The 25,024-nt window shown below is 45.6% G+C and overlaps 1 protein-coding gene across 3 annotated transcripts; it reads left to right on the plus strand.

The window, feature by feature from the left end:
- Positions 1–697: 697 nt before the first annotated feature.
- LOC144731247 (complement component receptor 1-like protein) lies at positions 698–24,416 on the plus strand. 3 transcript variants are annotated; one of them, XM_078612273.1, is made up of 18 exons: positions 698–794; positions 1,947–2,044; positions 3,493–3,585; positions 5,135–5,227; positions 8,324–8,398; positions 10,298–10,504; positions 12,074–12,167; positions 14,227–14,303; positions 14,621–14,794; positions 16,147–16,347; positions 17,116–17,212; positions 17,645–17,724; positions 18,569–18,745; positions 19,572–19,665; positions 20,678–20,754; positions 21,771–21,977; positions 23,198–23,404; positions 24,229–24,416. In XM_078612273.1, the coding sequence occupies exons 2-18, from the start codon at positions 1,960–1,962 to the stop codon at positions 24,243–24,245; spliced, it is 2,055 nt and encodes a 684-aa protein (XP_078468399.1). In that variant the 5' UTR covers positions 698–794; positions 1,947–1,959; the 3' UTR covers positions 24,246–24,416. The 3 variants fall into 3 exon arrangements, with proteins under 3 accessions (XP_078468399.1, XP_078468398.1, XP_078468397.1); XM_078612272.1 differs by lacking the exon at positions 5,135–5,227 and adding an exon at positions 1,029–1,160 and having other exon boundaries at positions 736–794; XM_078612271.1 differs by lacking the exon at positions 698–794 and adding an exon at positions 1,028–1,160.
- Positions 24,417–25,024: the final 608 nt, after the last annotated feature.

Below are 25,024 nucleotides of genomic sequence, written 5' to 3' on the forward strand. Positions count from 1 at the left end.
ATTTGTTACCTCACCAGCAACCACCAATTGGTTAATTCTTATGCAATTTGAACTTGTATACTTTTTTTTCTATAGGTAAAGGAGCGCTACGGTGGCAAGATCGCTGGGTATGCAGGGAGTCGTGGATTCGACCCCGACGCCCGTATATTTAGAGGTTGCGTGTCTCTCGCCATTGTCGTGGATATTTTTTTTCTCCGAGTCCGCCGGTTTATTTCCCTACACATTTAAAGTCAACGTGCATTTGGAGTTTTGCTGCAGTAAATGTCCACATGTTAAGCGACTTCGTTGAGCTATCATTTGTGACTAAGTCGCTTCTGAAAAAGAACCTAATAGCTCCGTTGGGCTTTACCTGGTAAAATCGTTTTTTTTGTCGTGATTTTCTTACCTTTCCAATACTTGGCACTCCTATCGTGTTTCTCTGCATTGCTTACTGTTCTAACTTTCTGACCCGCCCCTACCGGACGTCTGTGAAAAGAGCTTCATAGCTCATCGGATTCCTCCCAGTATAAGTAAAGATTCTGATTCTTAAGTCTATTTTAAAAAAATGCTTACTGTGGCTAATGCCCGCAGAATTGAACCAGCGACATAATTCCACAGCGAGCATCCTTTTTATGCGTTGTGCTGCAATTTCTGGGAAACCAGAAGGCCGAATTCTTATCATTGCCTTGCTGTGTTGTTTGATGGGGGGAGGAGGGGGGGGTACATGGGGAAGGTTGGGCAAACACGTGTGCGGTTAGCCTTGGAAGCCCAGAGTGGAGCTTAGAACGCCACAGCAAACCCACATCCCGCGCGTGGTAAGAGCTCTCTGTTTTTGTATTCTCCACGCGAAAGCAGCAGTCTAGAAAATGTGTATAGATATGTGCCTGTGTGACTGATGACGAGTGTTTTGTATACTTGATTGTCGTGCGTAGCAGGACTATGCAGCATCTGTAGGACACTTGGTGGGATTTGTTTGGTTGTAAGCGACATTACTTTGAAGTAAAGGGACAATGTATTGAACTGTTTCTGTGATACTCTTTTCGGTGAAGTCACGTAGGTAAAAAATAAGCGATCACGACGTTTCGATCGCAACACAAGCGACCGTCATCAGGTGAGACAATCACAGCAGGGAAACTGCTGAAACAGGAGGGAGAGCTTCCGTGACAAGAGGCTTTTTATAGGTATATATGAACTTTTTTCTACCTCCGTGAATTTACCGAAAGAACCAAACTGTGGATTCCTGCAGTCACGAAAGCTTCAAATCCAGATTGTTTCTGTGATATTCTTGGTTCTTTCGGTTAAGTCACGTAGAAGGGAAATGATAAAAATGAAACAATAAAATTATCACGACGTTTCGGCCACAACACAAGCAGCCGTCCTCAGGTGAAGAAACTGAGCTGTCGGGAAAGACAGCATCCTAATGAACACTGCTAAGCTTGGCAGCGTATTTTAAGCTGGGTGGGAGGAGGAGAGAGCCTTGACAAAGGAGTTGACATACCAACAGAGGAATTCAGCATATTAATGACAAATGCAGATATGGGGTTAGTCCTTGCGGAATGTGTAAGCGGTGGGGGGGTCAAAAAGTCATATTATGCTAGTGTATTATGTAGGATTAGCAGTAATAAAGGGAGGGAAAGTTTTATAATATAGAACTGCAGCAGCCAAGCCACAGCTTGATACGTGTTCATTAGGACGCTGTCTTTCCGACGGCTCAGTTTCTTCACCTGAGGACGGCTGCTTGTGTTGTGGCCGAAACGTCGTGAGAATTTTATTGTTTCATTTTTATTATTTCCCTTCTACGTGACTTAACCGAAAGAACCAAGAATATGCATCCCTGCAGTCACGAAAGCTTTTAATCGAAATTGTTTCTGTGATGTTGCATTTCCTGTTGAAACAACTCAAACTTTGAACACTAACACATTGTCGACTGCTTATCTTGAGCTGTTGTGTGTGCGCCAACATCTTAGGGAAAATATTGCCATGGGGCCCAATGGATATTGGATCAAATGCGTATTCTCTGCGGGATTCCTGCTGATCTGCATCATTGTTGCACCGGCTAATGCAGGTACATACAAGCAGGGCCTTATTAAACTTGCCTTCAGGCACAGGAGTGCTTTGAAACTTCAAATCCACGCTTGTGAAATACATAAGAGCGTGGCTGCCAATTTTTCCCTTGAGTATTTCGATGTTTTGCACACAAATACAACGTTTTCGAAACTTAATTGCATTATTTTTTTATGATGGTTATGAGTCTGTGCCTGTTGAATTTTTCGTTTATAATTGTATTAGATTTTGCACACAAGGTCTTATGCGGCTCCATACTGTAAAGCCTTGAATCCTGAATTGCGAGGCGGTGTGTCACTTATTTTCAGTGTGCAGACATCCTCATGTTAACATTGCAGAACAGTTGTCATTGTATGGCCGTCCGTTTCAGTTTTATTCAGTAAGTTATTGGTTACGGTTTGAATGCCAGCGAACTAATCGTGATGACAAGCAATTTTCTAGGTTAACATGAAAGATTCAAACGTAACTTCGTGGAAGGTTTAGCGTAACTAATGTGGAATAAACTAAGGCAGAGGGGGGAAAAGTTTGCAATCGGTGGGACACGTTGCAAGATAGAGGGTAGCTTGCTGAATCGGGCATTGATTGCAATTTGATTTCATGGAAATGTAGGAGTTGTTGACTTGTACAGTTAGCATTGCTGATAACTGACCGGTGGAATCGTAACACTTTGGTATTTAATGAGCACATGAATGCAGCTGCATCTCAAGGCGCTGGACATGAAGTAGGATGTGCATCACAGGAGTCGAGCAACATATGGGAGAGATGTATTTTGTGTAACAGAAAGCTGTTTCATATACATGTATTAGGGGATCGGTCATAGGCGGAAAAGGAGGCGGCCTTAAGTCTTGACTTGAATGGGCACAGGTACGATCAGGAGAAGTGCATTGCAGCAGAGGATGAGCAACTCACCAATGAGCAGAGGTTCACCGAATTTTAGTGTATTTGATTCGTTATACAGATGGTCCCGTTTAGCCAATCGCCCTGCTGGTTTACAAGGGAGATGGGTGGTGCGTGAGTACAGCAGCAACAAAAAGGCAAGGACATCAATAGAAGTGAGAGTTTTGACAGAGTGACCTGGTTACTGGAGTGGTGAGCACATGATGGGAAGTATAGTGTGATGAGAGGGGAGAAGTTGGTGGGGAGGAGGGGGGAGTCTGTGGATGATTTTGGATTGACTGGAGTCTGTGGAGAGGATCTGAGGATTGGGTTGATGTGGTTTCTGCTATGAGTGATGGCCTTCTGGATAATTTTCAGTTTGGAGGTGAGAGATTGGGGGACGGCCATTGAGGAGGGGTCAAGGTGAGAGTGATGCGTTACACTAGTCTAGGAAGTAGCGACTGCAGGAAATGTTGTGCATATTCAGGCTGATTTGTTATTGTCAAGTTGTGATCACTTGGTAAAGTCCACCCTGCGTGGGTCACATTTAACATTGTTTTACTTGTTTTGCAGCTCCTAGCCTTGACACAACATTTCAAACTTCATCTACAGAAGAAGAGAGCTTGACCCCACTTCACGCCACACCTCCGCTTTTCAACACTATGGGTACTTATTGAGTAAAGCCCTCCAACGTCAACCGGCTACCCATGAATTAAGTAGCACGGTCGTTTAATTCTACTCGCTTGACAATGGAACAATGGTCCGGTTTTCGTAGCCCCCTTGTGATGAACGAGACAATCTGCTGATGGTAAGTGGGCAGAAGCACCCTCCTGGTTTTGTGGCCCCCTGCACTAGAAATGAACGTGTGTTCTCCACCACACGGCGCCTCCGCAAAGCTTACATGGGTGCCGTAGGGTGAGATCAACGTATTGGCTGTACACCGGTGGTGCGCGATATAAAAAAGACAAAAAAAGCTACATTTTCGCAATTATTAATTTTCACGTAATTCGCAACCCCCAGTCAAAAATTCTTGTGAGGTCGTTGCGTCCAAAATCAGTTTTCGTGATGTTCGAAGCAGTCGTAAGACGAATGTTATGAGCAGCTGATCACGAATATTAACAGTCTGTTGTGAGTCCCCGTATGGAACCCAGCCTGATGAGGATTGGCTCCGTGTTACAAAGGCAGATTTGACTCGTGCCCGAGACTTGGCCGGACAGTTCCTCGATTCAATTGTGGAATCATTTCTTGTGCGGACGTTGGCATCAGAAGATCATGACTCGTGGTGTCACATTCGAATGCGAAAGCAGCTGCTCAATCTAAATGCAGCTTCTGATGAAGAGTCTGAAGCTCGCTCAAGGACAACAGCGACATCGTCGCTGGGGATTGAACTCAGAACATTATACATACATTTGAAGCAAGCACTCTACCACTGAGCTACATCCCTACCGTTGGACCTCAGATTCATCATGAAAAATGAATCGTGAAGATGTGACATTAACGTGACCTGACAGCCATGATCATTTTAAACGACAAAAGTTGTATCTGAACTTGTGTAACATCGAGAAAGCTGTTTTTTTTAATATATACATTAGGGGGGGTTGGTTATAGGCAGAAAAGAAGACGGCCTTAAGTCGTGATTTGAATGGGCACAGTAACGATGAGCAGAAGTGAATTCCAGCAGAGAATTAGTAACCAACCAACGAGCAGAGGTTAACCGAGTTTGAGTTGATTTGATGCGTTACACAGATGGTCCCGTTTAGGCAATCGCCCTGCTATTTTACGAGGGAAATCAGTGGTGTGCGAGTACATCTACAACAAATAGACAAGGGCATCGATAGAAGTGAGAGTTTTGACAGAGTGACCTGGTTACTGGAGTGGTGAGCACATGGTGGGAAGTCGAGTGTGATGAGAGGGGAGAATTTGGCGGGGAGGAGGGGGGAGTCTGGAGGATTTTGGATTGACTGAAGTCAGTGGAGAGGATCTTAGGATTGGGTTGATGTGGTTCTTCTATGAGTGATGGCCTTCTGGATAATTTGCAGTTTGGAGGTGAGAGATTGGGGGAAGGTGAGAGTGACGACGAGTTTCACTAGTCTAGGAAATAGCAAATGCAGGAGATATTGTGCATATTCAGGCTGATTTCTTGTTGTCATTTGTGATCACTAAAATCAAACCTGCGTTGGTTACATTTTTATATTGTTTTAAACTTGTTTTGCAGTTCCTCACCTTGGCACAAAATTTCAAACTTCACCTCCAGAACAAGAGAGCTTGACCCCACCTCAATCCATACCTCCGCTTTTCAACACTATGGGTACTTATTGAGTAAAGCCCTCCAACCTCTACCGACTATCCATCAATTAAGTAACACGGTTGCTGAAGTCTACTCGCTGGACAATGGAACAATGGCTCCGTTTCGTAGCCCCCTTGTGGTGAACGAGACAACCTGCTGAAGGCAGGCTGGCAACAAGCACCCTCCTGGTGTGGTGGCCCCCTGCACGAGAATTGACCGTTCTACACCCCACGGCACCGCCACAAAGTTTACACGGGTGCCGTAGCATTCCACATCTAATGTTAGCTTTGGCAGACGGTCTTGTAAGGGTCAAATGACCGTATTGGCTTTACACCGGTGGTGCGCGGTATTGAACTAACGAAATCTTCGCAATTATTAATTTTCCCACGATTCACAACCCCGGTCAGAAAATCTTGCTGGGTGGTGGTGCGTTAAAATCAGTTCTCGTGATGATGTTCGAAGCAGCCAGAAGACGAAGCTTCACAGTCTGTTGCCGTATAGCAGCACTCAGCCTGATGACGATTGGCTGCTCCGTGTTCCTCAAATCACCTCCGGAATCATTTCTCGTGCGGACGGTGGCATCAAAAGATCACGACTCAGTTTTCAGTTTCATTTATTTGGTATAGCCCTGTGAGCCATTCGGCTCTTGAATCGGGTGCAACCGCAACAAACAAAAACATGAACAAGAAACATCTTAAAGTGACTATGCGCAAACAGAAAAATTCAGGAAAAAACCCCAGCAAAATCTTCCAGAAAAAGCACCGTATATCAATGCTGTGTGCAAAAATCCAGTAGTATGCAAGTCAAACAATAACACCCATAAGACAATTTAGATTAAAGTTATCAGTCTTAACTCTGTACTACAACAAACAAATATAGCTAAACCAAAACGACTCGTGGTGTTACACGCCCGAATGGGAAGGCGGCTGCTGGATCTAAGCGCAACTTCTGATGTAGAGTCCTTCAGCTCACTCAAGGGCAACAGCGGCATCGTCAGACTGTTTTACGCGAACCGCTGTGTTATGCTCCACCGGTGTACCGCCAATACGTCCAAATATTCTGGGGCAGTGACGCGGCCTCTGGGTAAGCAACGCTTGCGGCTTGTTGCAGAGGATCGCCGTTCTGGTCAGCGGTTGGTCGAGAGGGCCCAGGTTAACACTCTGGATGTGTTAACTGAAAATGCACGCCGTCTACCTTGCGTGGATGTCAAATATCCCATGATGTTATTTTAAATGGAGCAGGCCATGTGTGCCAATGTCAAGGTCCAATTTGGCAATTAAGCAAAAAAAATACTTGGAAATTGCTAAATTCGGAAAACCAATAGCATATTCTCCTACTGGCCATGTTGCTATTGGCCTGCCAATAGGCAAGCCAGTGCTGTGTTCACCTTCGCCCACACAGGGATAGCTACTATTGGGGATCCCCGTGGCTGAAATACAGAGTGCTTCAAAATGTGTTTAACACTTATATGGTACTATCGTTTTAAAATGGAAAAAGAACGGATTAATACGCTGTAACATGATAACAAATGTAATGTAAATAGCTTCAACAAGTCAAAGAGTCTCCACTTGTTCGCCATCATTGTCAACACGTGCCTGGAATCGTCTCCAGGTGGTCTCCAGAGCCCGAATGCACATGTATTGTGGTATTGTTGAACATTCTCAGAAGTGTTAAAACAAAATTAAGCACCCTGTATTACATCTTGGCATTGGGATGAGTGAGATGAGATGTGATGTTAGGTGCTCTGAGTTGAGGTATTTTAAACCCCTATAAATGCAAATCCTGATTCTATAGTTGGTCCTTGTGAGGAATGCTGCTTGCTGATACTGTGTGATTGGTTTTGGAATATTACAATAACCTATCTGCCCCCGCCCCCTCTGCCTATTTAAGGCCACTCCACAGAGACGATCTCCCTCTCTGTACCTGTGTAATAGAGTTCACGACTCTTGGACGCCGGAGTTGGAGGCACACGGGTTTATTCACACAGCACAGTTGTGGCATACAACACTAGAGGGGGTGGTCCCCTCACCCGGCTAGCTGGGGATACACGCGCTAGCTACTTCCTAGCCTGCCTCCTAGTCCTCCTCTAACGGGCTAGGGGAGGCTATCTGGCCCGACACTGGTAAGTCGGGCCCGGTACCCTGAGTCCCAGACCAGCGCTGACAAGAGCACCGGCTCTGGATCTCGGGACCACGCCGCTGGCTCGGTCCTGTTCGGACCTGATAAGGACGGCGAACCAGGGGAGTCCAGGGCTCTAGCTAAGACGTCTTCAGTCTTCACTGGTTAGCTTAACAAGAACCCCGAGCCCTCCGCTACATCCCCTTTTATACCCAACCCCCCGCTGAGGGGTGGGGCCCCGGGGGATCATAACTCCGAATCAGCCCCCCCGGGGTACCTGGCGCGGACGTCGTAGAGAGCACCTCCCCGTGCACTCACGTAGCCCCGCCCACTGTGTTTGTTTGCCATAAGCTGCCATGCATAACGGGCTCTCTCTCTAACACCCCTACACCTGTGTTACTCTCTCTCTCTCTGTATCTTGGTGATATCTGTCTGCTTATATGTCTGTCTATAGTTTTTCTGGTTAGAATTTTTTGTTGCTATTTCATTTATACCTGATGATGATTGCTTGTGTTGCAATCGAAACGTCGTGATTTTTTTTTATTTTACTTTTAGTAATTTTAATTTTAATTTTTTACCTACGTGACTTTACCGAAAAAACCTAAGAATATGAATCCTTGCAGTCACGAAAGCTTCAAATCTAGAATTGTATTTTACACTTGATTTTTGGTTTCGGTCACAGTAAACATCTGACCAAAAGAACCAAAGAATATGAACAAATGTGTGCTGTTGAGAACCCTCCACTGCCTGACACAGCCAAACAAATTACATTTCCACGTGTACAATCCTCACAAGCAAATGTAGCAACGGGATATGATGTTTAATTTCTAACGATGTCGAACATTACCATAGCAAGATCAAGTAAGGTCGTAAAGTTGATGAGTATTCATGGTGTGCCTGCTTCCAACATTCTGCATTTGCCATCGAGCGGTGTAACTTGTGTATGTTAAAATTGGAAACCCCTAACGGTGCTCTTCTTCCTGTCTTTTTTTGCAAAAGATGTTGCACCGAACGTACAACAAACTCCAGTAATAATTGTGCCTCCCCGTCCGTCTCCCGGCAAGACTCCAAAAGGTGAGAGGGCTAGAGAATGAAGCGCTGCTGGAAATGGGTCTGCCTTAAGGGCACCACCCCGACTATGCGGAGCACAAACTCTTAGGTTTTTTCGGTAAAGTCACGTAGGTAAAAATAAAAATAATCGAAATAAAATAGTAATAAAACATTTTTTTATTACATTATTATATTATTTTATTTCTATTATTATTTCTATTATTTTTATTTTTACCTGCGTGACTTTACCGAAAAAAACCTAAGAGTATGAATTCTTGCAGTCACGAAAGCTTCAAATCTAGAATTATGCAGAGCACAGCTTGCTGCAAAATCATTTGAAATATCCAGACAGATTTGTTTAGTACTGGAGCCAGAGGGACTGTTTAAACTTGCATTGGCAATATTGCACGAGTGCAAAAAACAAAGTCAACACATTTGCCCATAACACCACCCTGAATAGGAAATATATATAAGGGAAATTTGTGAATATGTGTGTCTGGTCGAAATGTTTAGCATACTTCCCAACACGCACTGTACGTAGCCAACCGTGCTCATCGAATGTGCGGGAGAATTGATGGTATTATTAGTCGTCCTAGGAATGCATAATTTCAATAATCTAAGTGAATGTTTTCAGGTCATTGCAGTTCACCACTTTCAGGTAGCGATTACCTTCACCTCAAGGAAAATGCTGGACCGGTTGTGGTAGATGTCATTTCTAAGCCTGTTTCTAGTAGGAACTGGTACGAGAAGGACTATCCTGGGACAAGAGTTTTCTTACTTCATCAGTTTATATACATAAAAGGAAACTTTGTGAATATGTGTGTCTGTTCGAAATGTTTGGCATACTTCCCAACATGCAACAGACTTGAAATTTGGCATGTGGGTAGCTTCCAGACTGTACACAATGCAAAAAGTATAAAAATAGACTTTTGAATTTGGGGGGGGGGGGGGGGCGCAATAATGGATATATTTTGCACGGCAAGTGAGCGGTGACGTCACATCTGTGATGTCACCCGCATGCGGCAGCGTCACGCAGTGTGCCTGCTGACGTCACCCCCCCACCCTCCGCGTAGGCCGTGTATTAATCCAAGACAACAATCCAAGTCCCGGGCGATACCGAATAGTAAAGCTCAGAGCCGGCCCAGCCACTAAGCGACCCTTGCAATTGCAAAGGGCCCCGTGGCCAGCAGAGGGCCCCCTAGAGTCACTGCTAGCTAGTGGGTGAAAAAAATCATACATCAAAGGGGCCTCCAACCAAATTTTGCTTAGGGCCCCCAAAGGTCTAGGGCCGGTTCTGGTAAAGCTAGTCAAGTATATAACAGGTTACATTGTGGGCAAAGACTCCTCTTCATTCTAGATTTGAAGTTTTCGTGACTGCAGGGATCCATACTCTTTGGTTCTTTTGGTAAAGTCACGTAGGTATAAAATAAAAAAAAATTATACCGACGTGACTTTACCTAAAGAACCAAAAAGTATACTCTTCATCTTCTTGGTTCTTTCGGTAAAGTCACGTAGAAGGGAATTAATATAATGATAAAAATAAAAAATAATTCTCACGACGTTTTTTTATTATGTTTTATTTTTATTATTGTATTACTTCCCTTCTACGTGACTTTACCGAAAGAACCAAGAAGATGAATCCCTGCAGTCACGAAAGCTTTAAATCGAAAGTATACTCTTCTTCATATAGTATTCTGGGGTTCTTTCCATTTGGGCCACAATTATCCCTAAACAAGCCCTCCTGGAACATAAGAACATATTGGCACGGAGACACCAATTATGCTAGCCTCTCGTTCACAGGTGCATTTCTGGTACCTGTGATTGTAAAACTCGCTGTGAAGAAGCTGAAGCTGAATTGCTCTAGATATGTTTTTGTTCGCACTGGAAGAATCGTTCCATTTGAATGCTTTGTGTGATTTGCAGGCTCATGCTCCACTCCACCCGACCTGCCTCACTCGGACGTCGTGAGTGGGTGGAGCGAGGACATCTACAGGGAGGGGGATTTGGTCACATACGCCTGCCAGAGTGGCTTCACTGACATCCAGGCGCGCCGCTTCTCCATTGTGTGCGAAAGTGATAACGACTCTCCGGGCAAACTGCGGTGGAGCAGCCCGTACTTCCTGTGTCAAAGTGAGCAGGGCCAACAGTGCCTGCCCACTCACCCACCTACCCACTCATGTAGCTGCCTTCCCAATTCCCCACTCACCCACCCACTCATGTAGCTACCTACCCACTTCCCCACTCACCCACCCACCCACTCATGTAGCTGCCTTCCCAATTCCCCACTCACCCACCCACTCATGTAGCTACCTACCCACTTCCCCACTCACCCACCCACCCACTCATGTAGCTGCCTTCCCACTTCCCCACTCATCTGCCCCCTCACCCACCCACTCATGTAGTTGCCTTCCCAATTCCCCACTCACCCACCCACTCATGTAGCTGCCTACCCACTTCCCCACTCACCTGCCCACTCACCCACCCACTCATGTAGCTGCCTTCCCAATTCCCCACTCACCCACCCACTCATGTAGCTGCCTACCCACTTCCCCACTCACCTGCCCACTCACCCACCCACTCATGTAGCTGCCTACCAATTTCCCCACTCACCTACCCACTCATGTAGCTGCCTACCCACTTCCCCACTCACCTGCCCCCTCACCCGCCCACTCATGTAGCTACCTACCCACTTTCCCACTCACTTGCCCACTCACCCACCCACTCATGTAGCTGCCTTCCCACTTGCCCACTCACCCACCCACTCATGTAGCTACCTACTCACTTCCCCACTCACTTGCCCACTCACCCACCCACCCACCCACTCATGTAGTTGCCTTCCCATTCCCCACTCACCCACCCACTCATGTAGCTGCCTACCCACTTCCCCACTCACCTTCCCACTCACTCACCCACCCACTCATGTAGCTGCCTACCAATTTTCCCACTCACCTACCCACTCATGTAACTGCCTACCCACTTCCCCACTCACCTGCCCCCTCACCCGCCCACTCATGTAGCTACCTACCCACTTCCCCACTCACTTGCCCACTCACCCACCCACTCATGTAGCTGCCTTCCCACTTGCCCACTCACCCACCCACTCATGTAGCTGCCTACCCACTTCCCCACTTACCTACCCACTCACCCACCCACTCATGTAGCTACCTACTCACTTCCCCACTCACTTGCCCACTCACCCACCCACCCACTCATGTAGTTGCCTTCCCAATTCCCCACTCACCCACCCACTCATGTAGCTGCCTACCCACTTCCCCACTCACCTGCCCACTCACTCACCCACCCACTCATGTAGCTGCCTACCAATTTTCCCACTCACCTACCCACTCATGTAACTGCCTACCCACTTCCACACTCACCTGCCCACTCACCCAGCCACTCATGTAGCTGCCGACGCACTTTTCCACTTGCCCACCCACCTGCCCACACAAAGTTGTACTACTTACTTCCCCACTCTCCTCCGCACTCAGGAAGTGTTTGCTCACCATCTACACTCACCTTCCCATTCGTGTACCTGCCTGCTCACCTGCCTACTCGACAGCCTACTCTACTGCCCACCTCTCAGTGCTCCTCCTGGGAGTTTGTTTCTCAAGGTTGTGATGATGTATTAGTGGGCAGTGCGAATATTGATAAAGGTGTCAGCTGTCTCCTCTAGGTTTCCCTCCTTTGTTTGTGTTGCAGTCACTTGTGGGCGTCCGGAGAACCCTGCCAACGGGTTTGTGGAGGGACAATTCTACACCTTTGGGTCCACAGTCACATTCAAGTGTCGGAGAGGGTGAGTGCAGACACAGGAAGGCTGTTTTCAAAACTCTTTACGGGCTCGCCCCTGCCTATGTTTCCCCTCTGATTTAAGTTTGCTCCCCTCCCCGGGTTCTCCGTTCATCTTTTCTAGGCTCTGCTCTCCACCCCAAAAGGTAAACTTAAAACCATCGGTAGACAAGCTTTCTCATGCACAGCCCCTGCAGTCTGGGAGTAGCCTCTCACTCCACATTGGACATATCAACTCCATCATGTGATTTCAAATCTGAACTAAATGCATTTTTATTCATCCAGGCATACGCTGAAAGATAGGCAATCACATTTTGGACATTGGACCGATTGGTACAAATTGGTCGTAACTTTTTGGTTACTCCACCACCGGCCCCTCCTGAGAAGGTTTCCTGGCTTGGTTGGGAAGTTGGGATTGCGCTCTGCTGTGTGTAGACCTCGTGGACTAATTTCTTCGTCGCAATAACCTTTTCTGTTGTTTGTGCTTTTTGTTTCGGTGCCATCTCCTTCTTTATGCTTTTATTTTATTTTGCTTGGCAGTGGGGTTTTCATTTGCTTTGTAGTGGCTGTATATGGGATTTGGTCCTCATAGTATAGAATTAATGTACACTGTTATGGTATGCTATTAGCATGAATCAGGCTATATAATTAACGCATTATTAATAAGGTTAATTTCGGCTTAGGTTCAGCTATCATTGTACACGAGAACGCCTAATTATCCGTGATAATGTCGGGGATCAATTCCGCAGATCCTATTAGCTGCAGGGTTATCCACGACTTTACTCCACCTATCCGCGGCAAGAATAGGGCCAGTGATAATAGGGGTTTTTGGCGACCCAACAGCTCCTGTGAATAATAGGAGCTGTGTCGTGATAGGGTACCTGATGAGAGGGTTTCTCTTGTAATTATGCATTCAGGTAGGAGGGATGGCATAGTGGCAAACACTCGATGACCGAAAGAACCAAAAAGTATGATGCACCGTAATTATGAGGCCTCCTTTGCCAGTACCAAAATATAATAATAGGGGTTTTCCCTTTTTTTCTAGCGACAAAACTGAAACCTTTTGCAAGGGATCATGTTTACATTAACCACAATACTTGCAGTCAGAATGCAAACAAAAAATAACACTCTTAATAATTCATGCATTGTCCTTGAAACTGATTGGTCCACACCAGAGACAGCTTTCCTTAGAGCCTAGTCTCATACGGTGTTCGACCAGATGAAGCCAAAAGGTAGCTCAGCTACTGTTGATTTCCCCAGAAAAGTGGTACTCATTTTATTGACCCCTGAGGGTTGATGGGCTGAGTCAACCGCCCAACTAGGATACGAACTGGCAACTTACCACTTGCGAGCAGCTGCCAGCTCTACTGCTGAGCCACAAGGCTTCATTGCTCATCACAATGTGTGGCCTCCAAATGTGTATAAGAAACCAGGGGCGGTTTCTTCATTAGGGCGATTGGGCGACGCACCACCAATGTCATTCAACCACAGAGTCACGCTAGCCGTCACTGTGCCTCTGGATATAGTCCAATCAGCGTCATGCTACGTTCTGTGGAGTACCGCCTCTTTTTGGGCGATTTCCCTCCAGCTGAGAATCGCCCAGAGTGTTCCCATAGACTTACATTCAAATATGTTTTTTTTTGAACGGGGGGCACTGCAATGCATTCTCTATGGCTTCCGGGAGGGCTCGCACTAACGTGCTTAAGTAATCATACGTGCTTACGTCATCATACGTAAGCACGTTTCATCCAACAATATAATTTGTCGCCACCTAGTGGAATCTTTAATAAAAGAAACTTGAGTGGTTTGTTTTAATAGTGAGTATAGAAACAAACAAGATGTATTGTAAGAGTCACTTTATTTTTCATTAATATTAAAGAAGTGAAGTTGCCTTTACATGCTTAAGCTGTTAATTTATCCATTGCATGGGTGGACCTTATCCTTATCAATCATCCAGACATTTGCCCCCCCTGAGACATTTTGCAGGAGCCGCCACTGTATGAAACCATGTTGGTAAGCCTGGTGTTGATGTTGAATTAACTCCTTTTTTATTGACACGACTGAAGATACTTCGTGTTTGGAGCGAACAATTCCACATGTCAAGATGACGGAAATTGGGATAACTTAGTTCCGGAGTGCCGAGGTAAGAATTAAAATCTTTCTTAACAGAAATATTTTATGTGCACCTTTGTTGAATCCATAATAGTTGTTTTTCTCCTATTGACAACCTCATAAAGAGTGTCTCACTCCCTGATTAGCTTATACTGTACATATCGTAAATGTGATCATTTATCAATTGTAATGCTCACAACATTCAGAGGTGTGGGAAACCAGACAAGCGAGAAGGTAGCCAGAACCGGTGCCAACAATTTCCCAAGCTCTGCAGTCCTATAATAATATCGTATTTTGGGATGTTTGACCAACTCCATTGAGTGTTTTTGTCTTGCACTTTGGTTTCAGAGGTGCAGTGTGAGAGGCCCCCATGGGTAGAGCACGGAGAAGCGGCGTTCAACATCGATGACAACAAAACCATTACATATGAATGTCAGCCAGGCTTCATTCTGGACGGCAATGCTACCTTCCAGTGCCTCGATAATGGCACATGGGGCCCGAAAAATCTTCCTTACTGCAGACGTAATGCCTACATTTCCTTGAACAATCCAACTGACATTATGGACCTTTTAATTTTTTTAAAATGCATGTACATATATTTAGCTAAACCGGCGGTTGTCAACCTGTTACTGTTGTAAGATCATTGGAACTCACACCTCCCACGCCCCTCACCCTCAACAACCCCCCCACCCGCTCTCAGGTCCCAAGGTCTCCCCTTCCCCCAGGCTACTACAGCCAAAACGCAGAGAGATAGATCACGTGTCCACGATTCTAGTCAAAATGTTGTAAGGAATTTGTTTTGTGTCATGCATTAGCGTGTTTTGTCGCAGCAACAAGGCACGGATGTTGCCCAACCGCATTGGACACTTTCTCATGCACAGTATTCATGCCTCAGCCTGTGTGTGTGTGTCCCACCCCCTATTGAACCCACGGATTGAGAACCACTGCTATTATCAGTGGGGTAGAAGGCAATTCTTAATTTTCTGAGTAGCGCGGGTGAGCGGAGAACACTCGTCATTCTTTTATTGTGTTTGTTTATTTTTTACGAATTACATCACATTCCAATTTAGATGATGACATTCGAAGACATTTCCACTTGGCACTTTACAACTAGCAGTGCACCACCCTGAATGCCACCCCCCCCCCCCCCCCAGAAAATAACATCGCAGAGTTACTTCTGAATTCACTCACGCGGGCTCTTTGCCAACTCATGGGGCACACTTTTTAACGCCGCATAAATGGTTTACTGCGTCGCAAATTAATGATTGTAAATCTGAAATAATCAAAATTAAGTTAAAAAACTAAAAAATTATTTTTCTGTGTGTATGTGCAGCCGTTAGACACCAGGCCACGACCATGAACTTACTACACTTAGGAACCCAGATTAATTATTGGTGACTACCCGGATGTGAACTCAGGTCTTAGCAATACGAGCTCAGTGCCTGACCCTTGAGCTACTCAGACCCCTCATAACATTTATTTTTGAATGAATGAATGGCTGCACCTGTTGAAAATCAAGAACAACTTCACCTCAACCCAACTCTGATCTCCTCACCATCTCATCAACGTTTAAAGTGCACACATCATTTACTTAGCCACGTTTGAATTTGTATTAAATTTAAGTAGCAAAAATGGTCTTTGTATTATAAATTGACTTGATATATCCCAGGTCTTCCTTGCAAAAGAGGCAATGTATCATGTATCTCAACAAGCCAGTTATTTACTCTCTTAGTTAAACAAATGATGCACCTACTACTAGAAAGTGTTTGCCACCGTTAATGCCACTGTTGTGCTTCTGCAAATGCTATTCGTTAGATAAGCGTGTCATTTTCTGTCCCATCACGCGCACGCACGCACACGCGCACGCACCCCAGCCCTTCTCATGTGCAAGCATCCGCCCCCCATCGCCAACGCAATGCAGTTGTGGAGCACTCAGCAGAGCTACGAGCTGGGCAGGAACGTGCGCTACCGCTGCAACCCGGGCTACACAGTGTCGCGCGATTCGTCCTACTTCATCGTGTGCGTCAACATCGACGGTCTGGCCAAGTGGACCCCGCAGAAGCTCAAGTGCCAGCGTGAGTAGCCGCCACGCGCTGCTCCTGCGTCGTCCGGAATGGTCACTCGCGTCGCTCTCGCACAGGGGACGACGCCCGGCTGGTGTCGTTCGCCCGTCGGAGGGACGACTCCGCTCCGCTGTCGTTGCGCGACTGGTTCGCGCACGCACGCTATCTGTCGGAGAGTGACTGAATGTTGCGTATGTCTATGTATGTTGACTTTCTTCGGCACCGTATGTAGCCAACCGTGCGTGCTAATCGGATGTGCGAGGGGAGGACGACGACGAAATCCTCTTTTGAGAGCTGAATTAGAGGGATGAGTTATCCGCAGTCCATGTGACCCGTGAGCTCGGCTGTCCAAAGGGTGACTCGCACACACTTCGAGCCACACATCGGAGGGTGACTTTCACAGTGGGCGAATCGTGTGGTCACCTGATACTTGCACGCAGCTGTTGGAGGGTTGACTCACTCTCAATGCTGGTGGCCCATCAGATGGTGAGTAGCCACGTGACCCGTGTACTCAACTGTCAACGGGTGACTGAACATTTAGTTATCTGCCAGAGGGCGACTCGTGTAGCTGCTGTGTCAGAGGATGCACCATGTGCCCGTGCATCGGCAGTCGCACAGGGACTCGCGTGTTACCCTCTATCACTGTGTGATGTCAGGTGACAACTATGTTGAGTGGCGAGCGTGTCAAAGCGACGAGCATGCTATTTAAAGGAAAGGTCCTCAACGTTTTCATGACGTCCATCCTCATTTAACTGCTGTTAATTTTCACGTGTTTTTCAGCGAAACAGTGCAGCTTCCCAGGAGAAATTGAAAATGGGTATTTTAATGGAACGGATTTCATGTATGGAGCATACATCGTATATCACTGTAACCACGGGTGAGAGACACTGCTAATTACTTCTTAAATGTATATTCCTCCCTTTTCAAAGTTTACTCCGATACAACTTTCATAAAATGTGACTTAAAAAATCGGCCAAAAAATGCCTAGGTCTACATTGAGTGCCAGTGTTTATGTACAATGGATAAACAAAGTGTGCGATATGTTTTTCAAGATACAAAGTTACGTGTTATTAAAATTTTAACGGATTCACCACGTTACCATTTCGACATGGCACGCACGTTTCCTAAGAAATAAAGCATAATCACTTTGTGTAAATATCGCTGTGTAACAGTTTACAGAGAGGAAGCATACAGTACATTATATGAATAAGCAAAGCAAACAATTAAACACGATTAATGCTTTCATTACACAAATTCAGTATTTTATAAAAACTCATAAGTTGTTATTTGTTTTTTTTTTAAATTCCAGATATATTATGGGAGAAAGGCAAATGACAAGAGAATGCATGGCTGATGGAAATTGGTTACCAAACTCTCCTGTGTGTGAACGTAAGTGCATCCAGTACATCTTGCGCACACTTACCAATTCAGATGTTCTGCTTTTAAACCTTTCCCGTTCTGATGACGTATGTGTCTACGTTATCAGTTTTTCTTCCGATTCCATTCCGATGATGTTCCGATGACATACGTGTACGATGACGTACATGTACGTACATGTACGTCATCGTACCGAAAGAAAAAATAAAATAACTTTATTGGTACCGAAACTCCCACAAGGCCATGCAGGAGAGCGTGTGGCATAGTTTGGAACCAGCTATCATTCTCCTCGGTGAATACAGTGTCTTTAAAAACAATGGCGCTAGGCCTCTCTAAATAAATTAACGCTAACCACTCGCGTGTTCCGAGATTCATCGGCGAACAGGACACACACCACCCTGCAACTTGCAGATGTCTCGGAACGGGAAAGGGTTAATTTTGAAGGCGGAGTTGTGGCACATTGATCAGGGCACTGCGATTATGATCCTAGCAACCATGAGTTCAATTATCAATTCCCGGCTGTGACTAACATCAGCGGTGAGCGATATCCAACCCCAACCCCATTCCCCCACCCCAGTGTGTGTTGTCACCACAACGTGGCACCGACATTTCCTTTGCACATTCGAGATTTCTCCTGCACAGTGGCCATGGTGCAGCCTGCAACCCCAGGGGCACAACAGACGGGTTGAGAACCACATCAATAAATGACTGATGTATGCATTCATATCCCATCAGGCATGGAAACGAGCAGCTCTACATTTAGGCAGAGCGCGTCGGTACGAAAAGTCACGTTACTTACTGGAGCTGTTTATGACCCCCCACCCCCCCTCTGTTTTCCTCCTTCGCCCATATGCAGCCGTGCAGTGCCCAGAGCCTCTTGAAATCCCTCACGGGACCATCAGCGTTCCCAGCAGCCTGATATTCGACAGCGTCATCCGGTATCGTTGCAACGGCAAAATGCAGCTGATGGGTCCCAGCCTGCGCACATGCCAAGCGGACAGCACGTGGAGTGACCACGAGCCCATATGCATGGGTGCTGCCCTTTCTCATCGCCACAGCCATCATCATAAGTGTCACGGTCATCGTCTGCATTATCATCATCACCATCACCACCACCAGCATCAGCATCGTCATTATCTGTGTGAGAACTATCATCGGCGTTGTCATCATCATGATCTTCATTGCCACGGTCATCATCAGCATTGTCATCATCACCACCACCACCATAAAAATCATAAACATCAGTGTCAGTCATCATCAGCAGTCATCATCGCCATCAACATCATCACTGTCACAGCCGTCATCACCGTCAACATCATCATCAAAATCCTCATAACAGTCATCTCAGCATTGTCATCGCTATCAAGATGACCATCATCAATTTCACAGTCATCGCCATTGACATTATCACCATTAATATCGTTAGTATCACAGTCATCATCAGCATTGTTATCATCTCTATCAACATTGTCATCAGTGTCATGGTTGGTCATCGTCGGCATTGTCACTTTCCCCATCACTACCATCACACAATCATGAGGAACACAGTCATCTTCAGTAGTCTTGTAATCATTGTTATCATCATGGTTATCAGCATCACTGGTAATCATCATTTTACACCATAATCACCATCAAAATTATCTTCACAAGTATCATATTCGTTAGAATTATCATCGCCATCACACTGCTCACCATCAGTATAAGGCATCTTATCAGTAAAAATAATATAATCATGACATGTATTCTATTGTCGTCGCTAGTACTGGGTAATGCAGTCACGAATTATACGAAGCCGTGAGCCATCGTCACCCACGATCATGGCGCGGGTGGCGCATGTAACGCATCGCCTTTTGTTGCAGCTGTTCTCTGCCCACCTCTTAAGAATATCGATAATGGAAAGTGGCTGGGCGGGGAAGGCACCGACAGTGTTGTGAGGTTTAGCTGCAACGAAGGGTACGAGCACTTCCAACAATCACCGTGGAGCGGGTCTCTTGCCAGTTTCACTCCATCAAACTGCGCTTTGCCTGACTGCTTTGTTGTAGCATTGAATTATTATGGATTGAACAAAGTCGAGTTGAAGTTTTTTTTCCCTGCTTTAGTGAACATTAAGCTGGTGCTCATTTTCTATTCACTGCCCAGTCCCTGTTGACTTACCCCCAAATTAGTCATATTTTATCGACCCCAGAGGGAAGATGGGCTGAGTCAACCCGCAACAAAGATTTGAACTCCTTTCATCTGCGCAATGCATGTGAAGAGGAGTCGAGAATGGTTTGAAGCACTTCTTTAATTCACCAATGCACAGCTACACTTGTTCCACAACCAACCTCGACCCCCCCCGTCCCACAGCGCCCTTTAACGCATCTCCAATACACATCCCCGTCTGGCACGCCTTGGTCCGGGTGACGTCACTGCCCTTTGACCCCTGACCCCTGTCCCGCGCATTCCGCCCTTGAACGCATCTCCAATACACACTCCCGTCTGGCACGCCTTGGTCCGGGTGACGTCGTGTTTGCGTGGTGCGTGTGTGTGAGGGTGGCTCGCAGATCCACTACATATGTATTTAAGGACCATTACAAACAAATGTAAAGTGTTTTTTTTTAAATAGGCAACACTGATGACAACCTCGCCATTATTGGCTATGCCTTTACATATGAAATACCCAAAACAAGTTTTGTATTGAATGTATCATTCTGTGTAGGTCGCCTAAAATGTGAATACAGTATTGTCAAACTCTTTGGTTTTTTCAGTAAAGTCACGTAGGTAAAAAAGAAAATAAATGAAAACAACTAAATTATTTAAAAGAAATGAAAACAACTAAATTATTTAATTTAGTTTTATTTTATTTTTTACCTACGTGACTTTACCGAAAAAACCAAAGAGTATGAATCCTTGCAGTCACGAAAGCTTCAAATCTCGAAGTATTGTCAAAGCTATTCAATATCTAATCGTGTTTATTTATCTTCAGTTTTTTGCTGGCTGGGCAGGACACAATCACTTGCCTTCCGAATGGGCAGTGGTCAGGATATCCACCCACTTGTCAGCGTGAGTGCCAACATTGTTCATGTGCCCCATGCGCTGGTGTTAACACCAGTGGCATCACATAGCCCTGAACACACGAACGTCAATGAACACATACACGACATCCATAGCACTAAGAGATGGTGCGAAGCAGTAGGTGGAAGCCATACATTATTGCCAGATATCGATATTTTTGTTCAGTGTATTTATAAATAAGTGGGACAAAAACCTTTTTTTACCAGTGGCACACCACGGGGAAGGAGATTGAGTCAAGGATATAATGATGTGAATGTTTAGGTCCTTGTTGTGTGTACATTGTGTGTCCATTCTCATCAAGGGGCATAAACCTTCACGCGAACTCTGGTCATCCTCGTAGCAGCGGCTTTTGGCTGGCCATCGAACAAAGATGGTCACCGCATTGCGTGCTTTCAGATGCGCTTCTGTGGCCGTCTGGAACGCTCCTCCCGAAATTGGGAAGCCACTGGAGCTATGCACTTTCAAAGCTAGATTTAAAAAAAATTATTTAGGACTGCTTTTTGTTTCATGTTTGTTATCCTTCCTCCGCACCTCCGATTAGCACGGTTAGCTACGTACGGTGCGAAAGAAGTTCAACATACATACATTAGTAATATATATTGTAGCCTGCATAGGGAGGTGTTTCTTTTGCTATTTTTGATCTAATGTGCAAACTATAGATAGTTTAAAATAGTTTTTTTTTGCAAACGGTTAACCGGAACTGCATCTTCCGAGGACCATTACCTATTCAGCCACCAGCTCTTCAATTGGTCTTGAGTTAACCTGTACCGCACCCGAAATTCATTCATCTTCACTCCCTGGGTTAATACAGAGGAGTAAGGGTACGTTCGTTATAGTATGTCATTGGATGCAGTTACAGATTTCCCTTAGAAGAAAGCACGTGTTTTAGGACAAGACCAGAACGCGTGCTGTTAAGTCACGACGTGCGTGCGTTGCGTGCGTGCGTGCCATCGGCAACGTAAAAATGGACCCGCAAAAAAAATATGCCGTCCTCCCGTTGACAGCTGTGTGCCCTCCACCGACCCTGGACCGATATGCCGCCATACCTCAGATCATCAGAGACAAGCAGTACTTCACGGTTGGAGAGAGAGTGGAGTTTCGCTGCGGCGGAGGCTATCGCGATTGGTCCTACACCCTCGTGTGCAACAAGTGGCATAGGTGGCAGCAGGTGGAAAAGCACTTCTTACATCCCTGGGGATGGAAATGCGTGGGTGAGATGTTGCAGTTTACTCTTCTTTTCAGTGAATTGCGAGCGCTTTGTTCACGGTGTGGCGGTGATGCACGCGGTCATTGTTTCTGCAACGTATTTCCTGGCTGTCGACCGTGTAACGCAACAAAAGTGGACGTAATTCGGGTTGTGCGTGAGCACGGAGAGGCGAGGGACATGCCTCGTGCATGAAAAGACTAGAAGAGTTTAAGTAAATGAAGTAAAAATTGGATGACGTCATCATCGTTGTCATCATGACATTGGGGAATTGCCACCAATGGCTCCAGGCCACCAACAAATATTTGCACTTCCATTGGGGGTGCCGTGGTGGCGAGATGTTAACTACCTCGCCTGGTATGAAAGAGGTGGTGGGTTCGGTCCCGACCCTGACGCCTGTATATTTGGAGTTTGCGTGTTCTCCCTGTGGTCACGTGGATTTATCTCTGCGTCCACCGGTTTTTCTATCTACATTTACAATCAACATGCGGTTTAGAGTATAATTGGCTGCCATACATTTCCACATGATCAGCCACTTCACTGGGCTACCATTTGTGATAGCCATGTTGCTTCTGAAAAAGAGTTATATAAGTCAGTGGGGTCCGTACCTGGTAAAATAAAAAAAGCTTTTTTCGCTTGAGTATTGGGACCAATTTCAAAGTAACGTTTTACGTTTGAACATGTATCACTCGCCATTCCTCTGGCTGCAGGTGACGTGGCCGAGCACTCTGCGCGTGTGTTACTTTGTGTTACTTTGCTGCAGCGGATTCGCAGTTTGAACCGCGTGGCTGACCCCCGGTTCGTACCAGTGCGCACCCCACCGTCATTGTCTGCCGCACGGTGGACGTTAAAGATCCGTGGAGCTATTAAAAAAACGAGTAGGCCGTGCACTGCGTGCTGAGCTCATGATACAAATTGGCAAATACATAAAAAATATATATACATGTAAATTACTTATTTTGGAGAAGGCACGGGGCTACATCACCCCCCCTACCCCCCCACTGTGAAAGCACTGCAGTGTATCTACTCGTCTATGAAACAAAGCATCTTCGTGACAGCCCTTGTCCTATAATAATGGCCTAATGCCGCATTTTTCTTAACTTCATGTGAAATTTGAAAGGTACTGTATTCTGAACGATCAACTCGCGTACTTCTGAATCATCAACTTCGATTAATTTTATTATGTTGGCTAAATGCACACTTCTTTGGGGGTTCTCTGTTTCACAGCATTCTGTTACAGGCCAAAGCCAAACTTAAATGCAGTTATTGCAAGGAGCTACGAACACATAGACTTTTACGCCATCGGCAAGTATGCTTATTTTGATTGCAAGCTTGGATATACTTCCGAAGCCTATGGATACTACATGGAATGTGCAGTCGACAAAAGAGGTGAAACTTACTGGAAGCCCTACAAAAAAGCACGCTGTATTGCTGGTATGTAACATCAGCACTGACAACATTAACCTCACAACCTTCAACACTCTTTACACTTCGAATATTCATTGTACATTGTGGCCCTAAAAGTGAAGGTTACATAGGGTGATTATATTTATTTTAACATGTTCAAACCGACTTCCATTTACATTAACGCCTGCATGAATTACCCTTTGAAATGAATGTAGCTTTGTTTTACTACATTACTGGTTGTAACCTTTAAAGATTCATCAGTTATGTTTTGTTGTCTGAATTCACTCGGGGGTTCTTGGTCGACATTTGTAAACAGCAAATTCGAGGTGACCACACAGGAAGAAGAAAAGTAGACATTAATAACGATAACAGATCAAATGTTAACTTAAATAATAGACCATTAAAAGGTTTTGATGCCAGTATTGAAATACATTAAATAACCCGACGTGTCCTGACCTTTTGTACTTGATACTGCTCACATGCTCACACGTGACCTCTCATCCACAATGAGAGCCGCTTGTCCTTCATATACCATAGTGTGCATTAATACAAACCCTGCCCATTATTTATAGTGCGTATAAAGCAGCGCTCTCTGTCACCTATCATAATGTAGAAAAAGGCAATTGTTTGGATGAAATGTCAACGTCGTCCGTTTCACTTGTGGCAATAAATAATAAAATTGCGCCACCCTTCCGGGGGTGGAGGATTGAGAATGATTCGCCCGGCTCGTTTGTGATTTGGACATGTTTCGGTGAAAATATGGGGAAAGGCCATGGAATTCAAATCAAAGTGCACGGTGCACTTGTGTTGCGGTCGTGAGTTTAAACTAATTTTGTTATTTGTGTGTTCAGGCAGAAAATTATACTGAAAAGGTGCTCGCAAGTGTCCGCCGATCAGAGCTCTGCGATGGGGACTTTGATCGCATACGATGTTCATCTCTGGTCACAATGTTTTTTTTTAATGACATTGTATTGCGTGGCGTCATTTACTGATCATTTCTGTATTCGAATAAAATCAAATAAAATCTGCATGTCAACCAGCTCGTTCCATGTGTGGCAGTGTTATTCCCTCGGGATAAATTGCAATGCCTCCCGTTATGAGAAGTGCCTCAATATGAAACAAATTAAAGACCTAATGAGCGGCAGCACGGTGCAGTGGTCGCGTCAACTAGCCCAAGAAGACATCCATCGCGGAGATGGAGCGACAACATCGGCTCGTTTGCAGGGGCTGGGTAGACTATTCCCATGGCGTGACCGTGAGAGACGGTGACAGCTTTGGGAGTTCTTAATCAATGGGATTGATCCATTGCTGATGGTGCTGGAAATGTCAATGCACATCAAGGTGCAATTCTGCATGTCAGTGTTGATTGTGCCGTGCGGTTTGAAGATTCCCGCGCGCAAATTGTGACCGCTGATCCCATAACCCTCGTGCGACGGAGTAATTTTCTTCGTGCGGCCTTTATGCAAATGTTTCTGGATGTCGACTTGTAATTGGCTAGAGTCGCCTCTGACAGTGCCCTCTTGGCTCCACCCCCCTTTGTCTGGCTCTGTGGGTGGGGTTTGAATCGACCAATGGGAAGCCGACATACCCCCTCCCATTGAATTACACCTGCCAAGTTGAGTCTCTTGAACGATTCCATTTCAATCG

The sequence above is a fragment of the Lampetra planeri genome, chromosome 38 (genome assembly GCF_965212315.1).
Source record: "Lampetra planeri chromosome 38, kcLamPlan1.2.h2, whole genome shotgun sequence".
Lineage (NCBI taxonomy): Eukaryota > Metazoa > Chordata > Hyperoartia > Petromyzontiformes > Petromyzontidae > Lampetra > Lampetra planeri.

What these genes read in the sequence shown, in the direction of transcription:
- LOC144731247 (XM_078612273.1), top strand. Translation starts at nt 1,960, where the DNA reads ATGGGGCCCAATGGATATTGGATCAAATGCGTATTCTCTGCGGGATTC. An exon ending in TCCGCTTTTCAACACTATGG is followed by an intron (nt 3,586 to 5,134) that starts GTACTTATTGAG and finishes CTTGTTTTGCAG; the next exon opens with TTCCTCACCTTGGCACAAAA. An exon ending in TCCCGGCAAGACTCCAAAAG is followed by an intron (nt 8,399 to 10,297) that starts GTGAGAGGGCTA and finishes TGTGATTTGCAG; the next exon opens with GCTCATGCTCCACTCCACCC.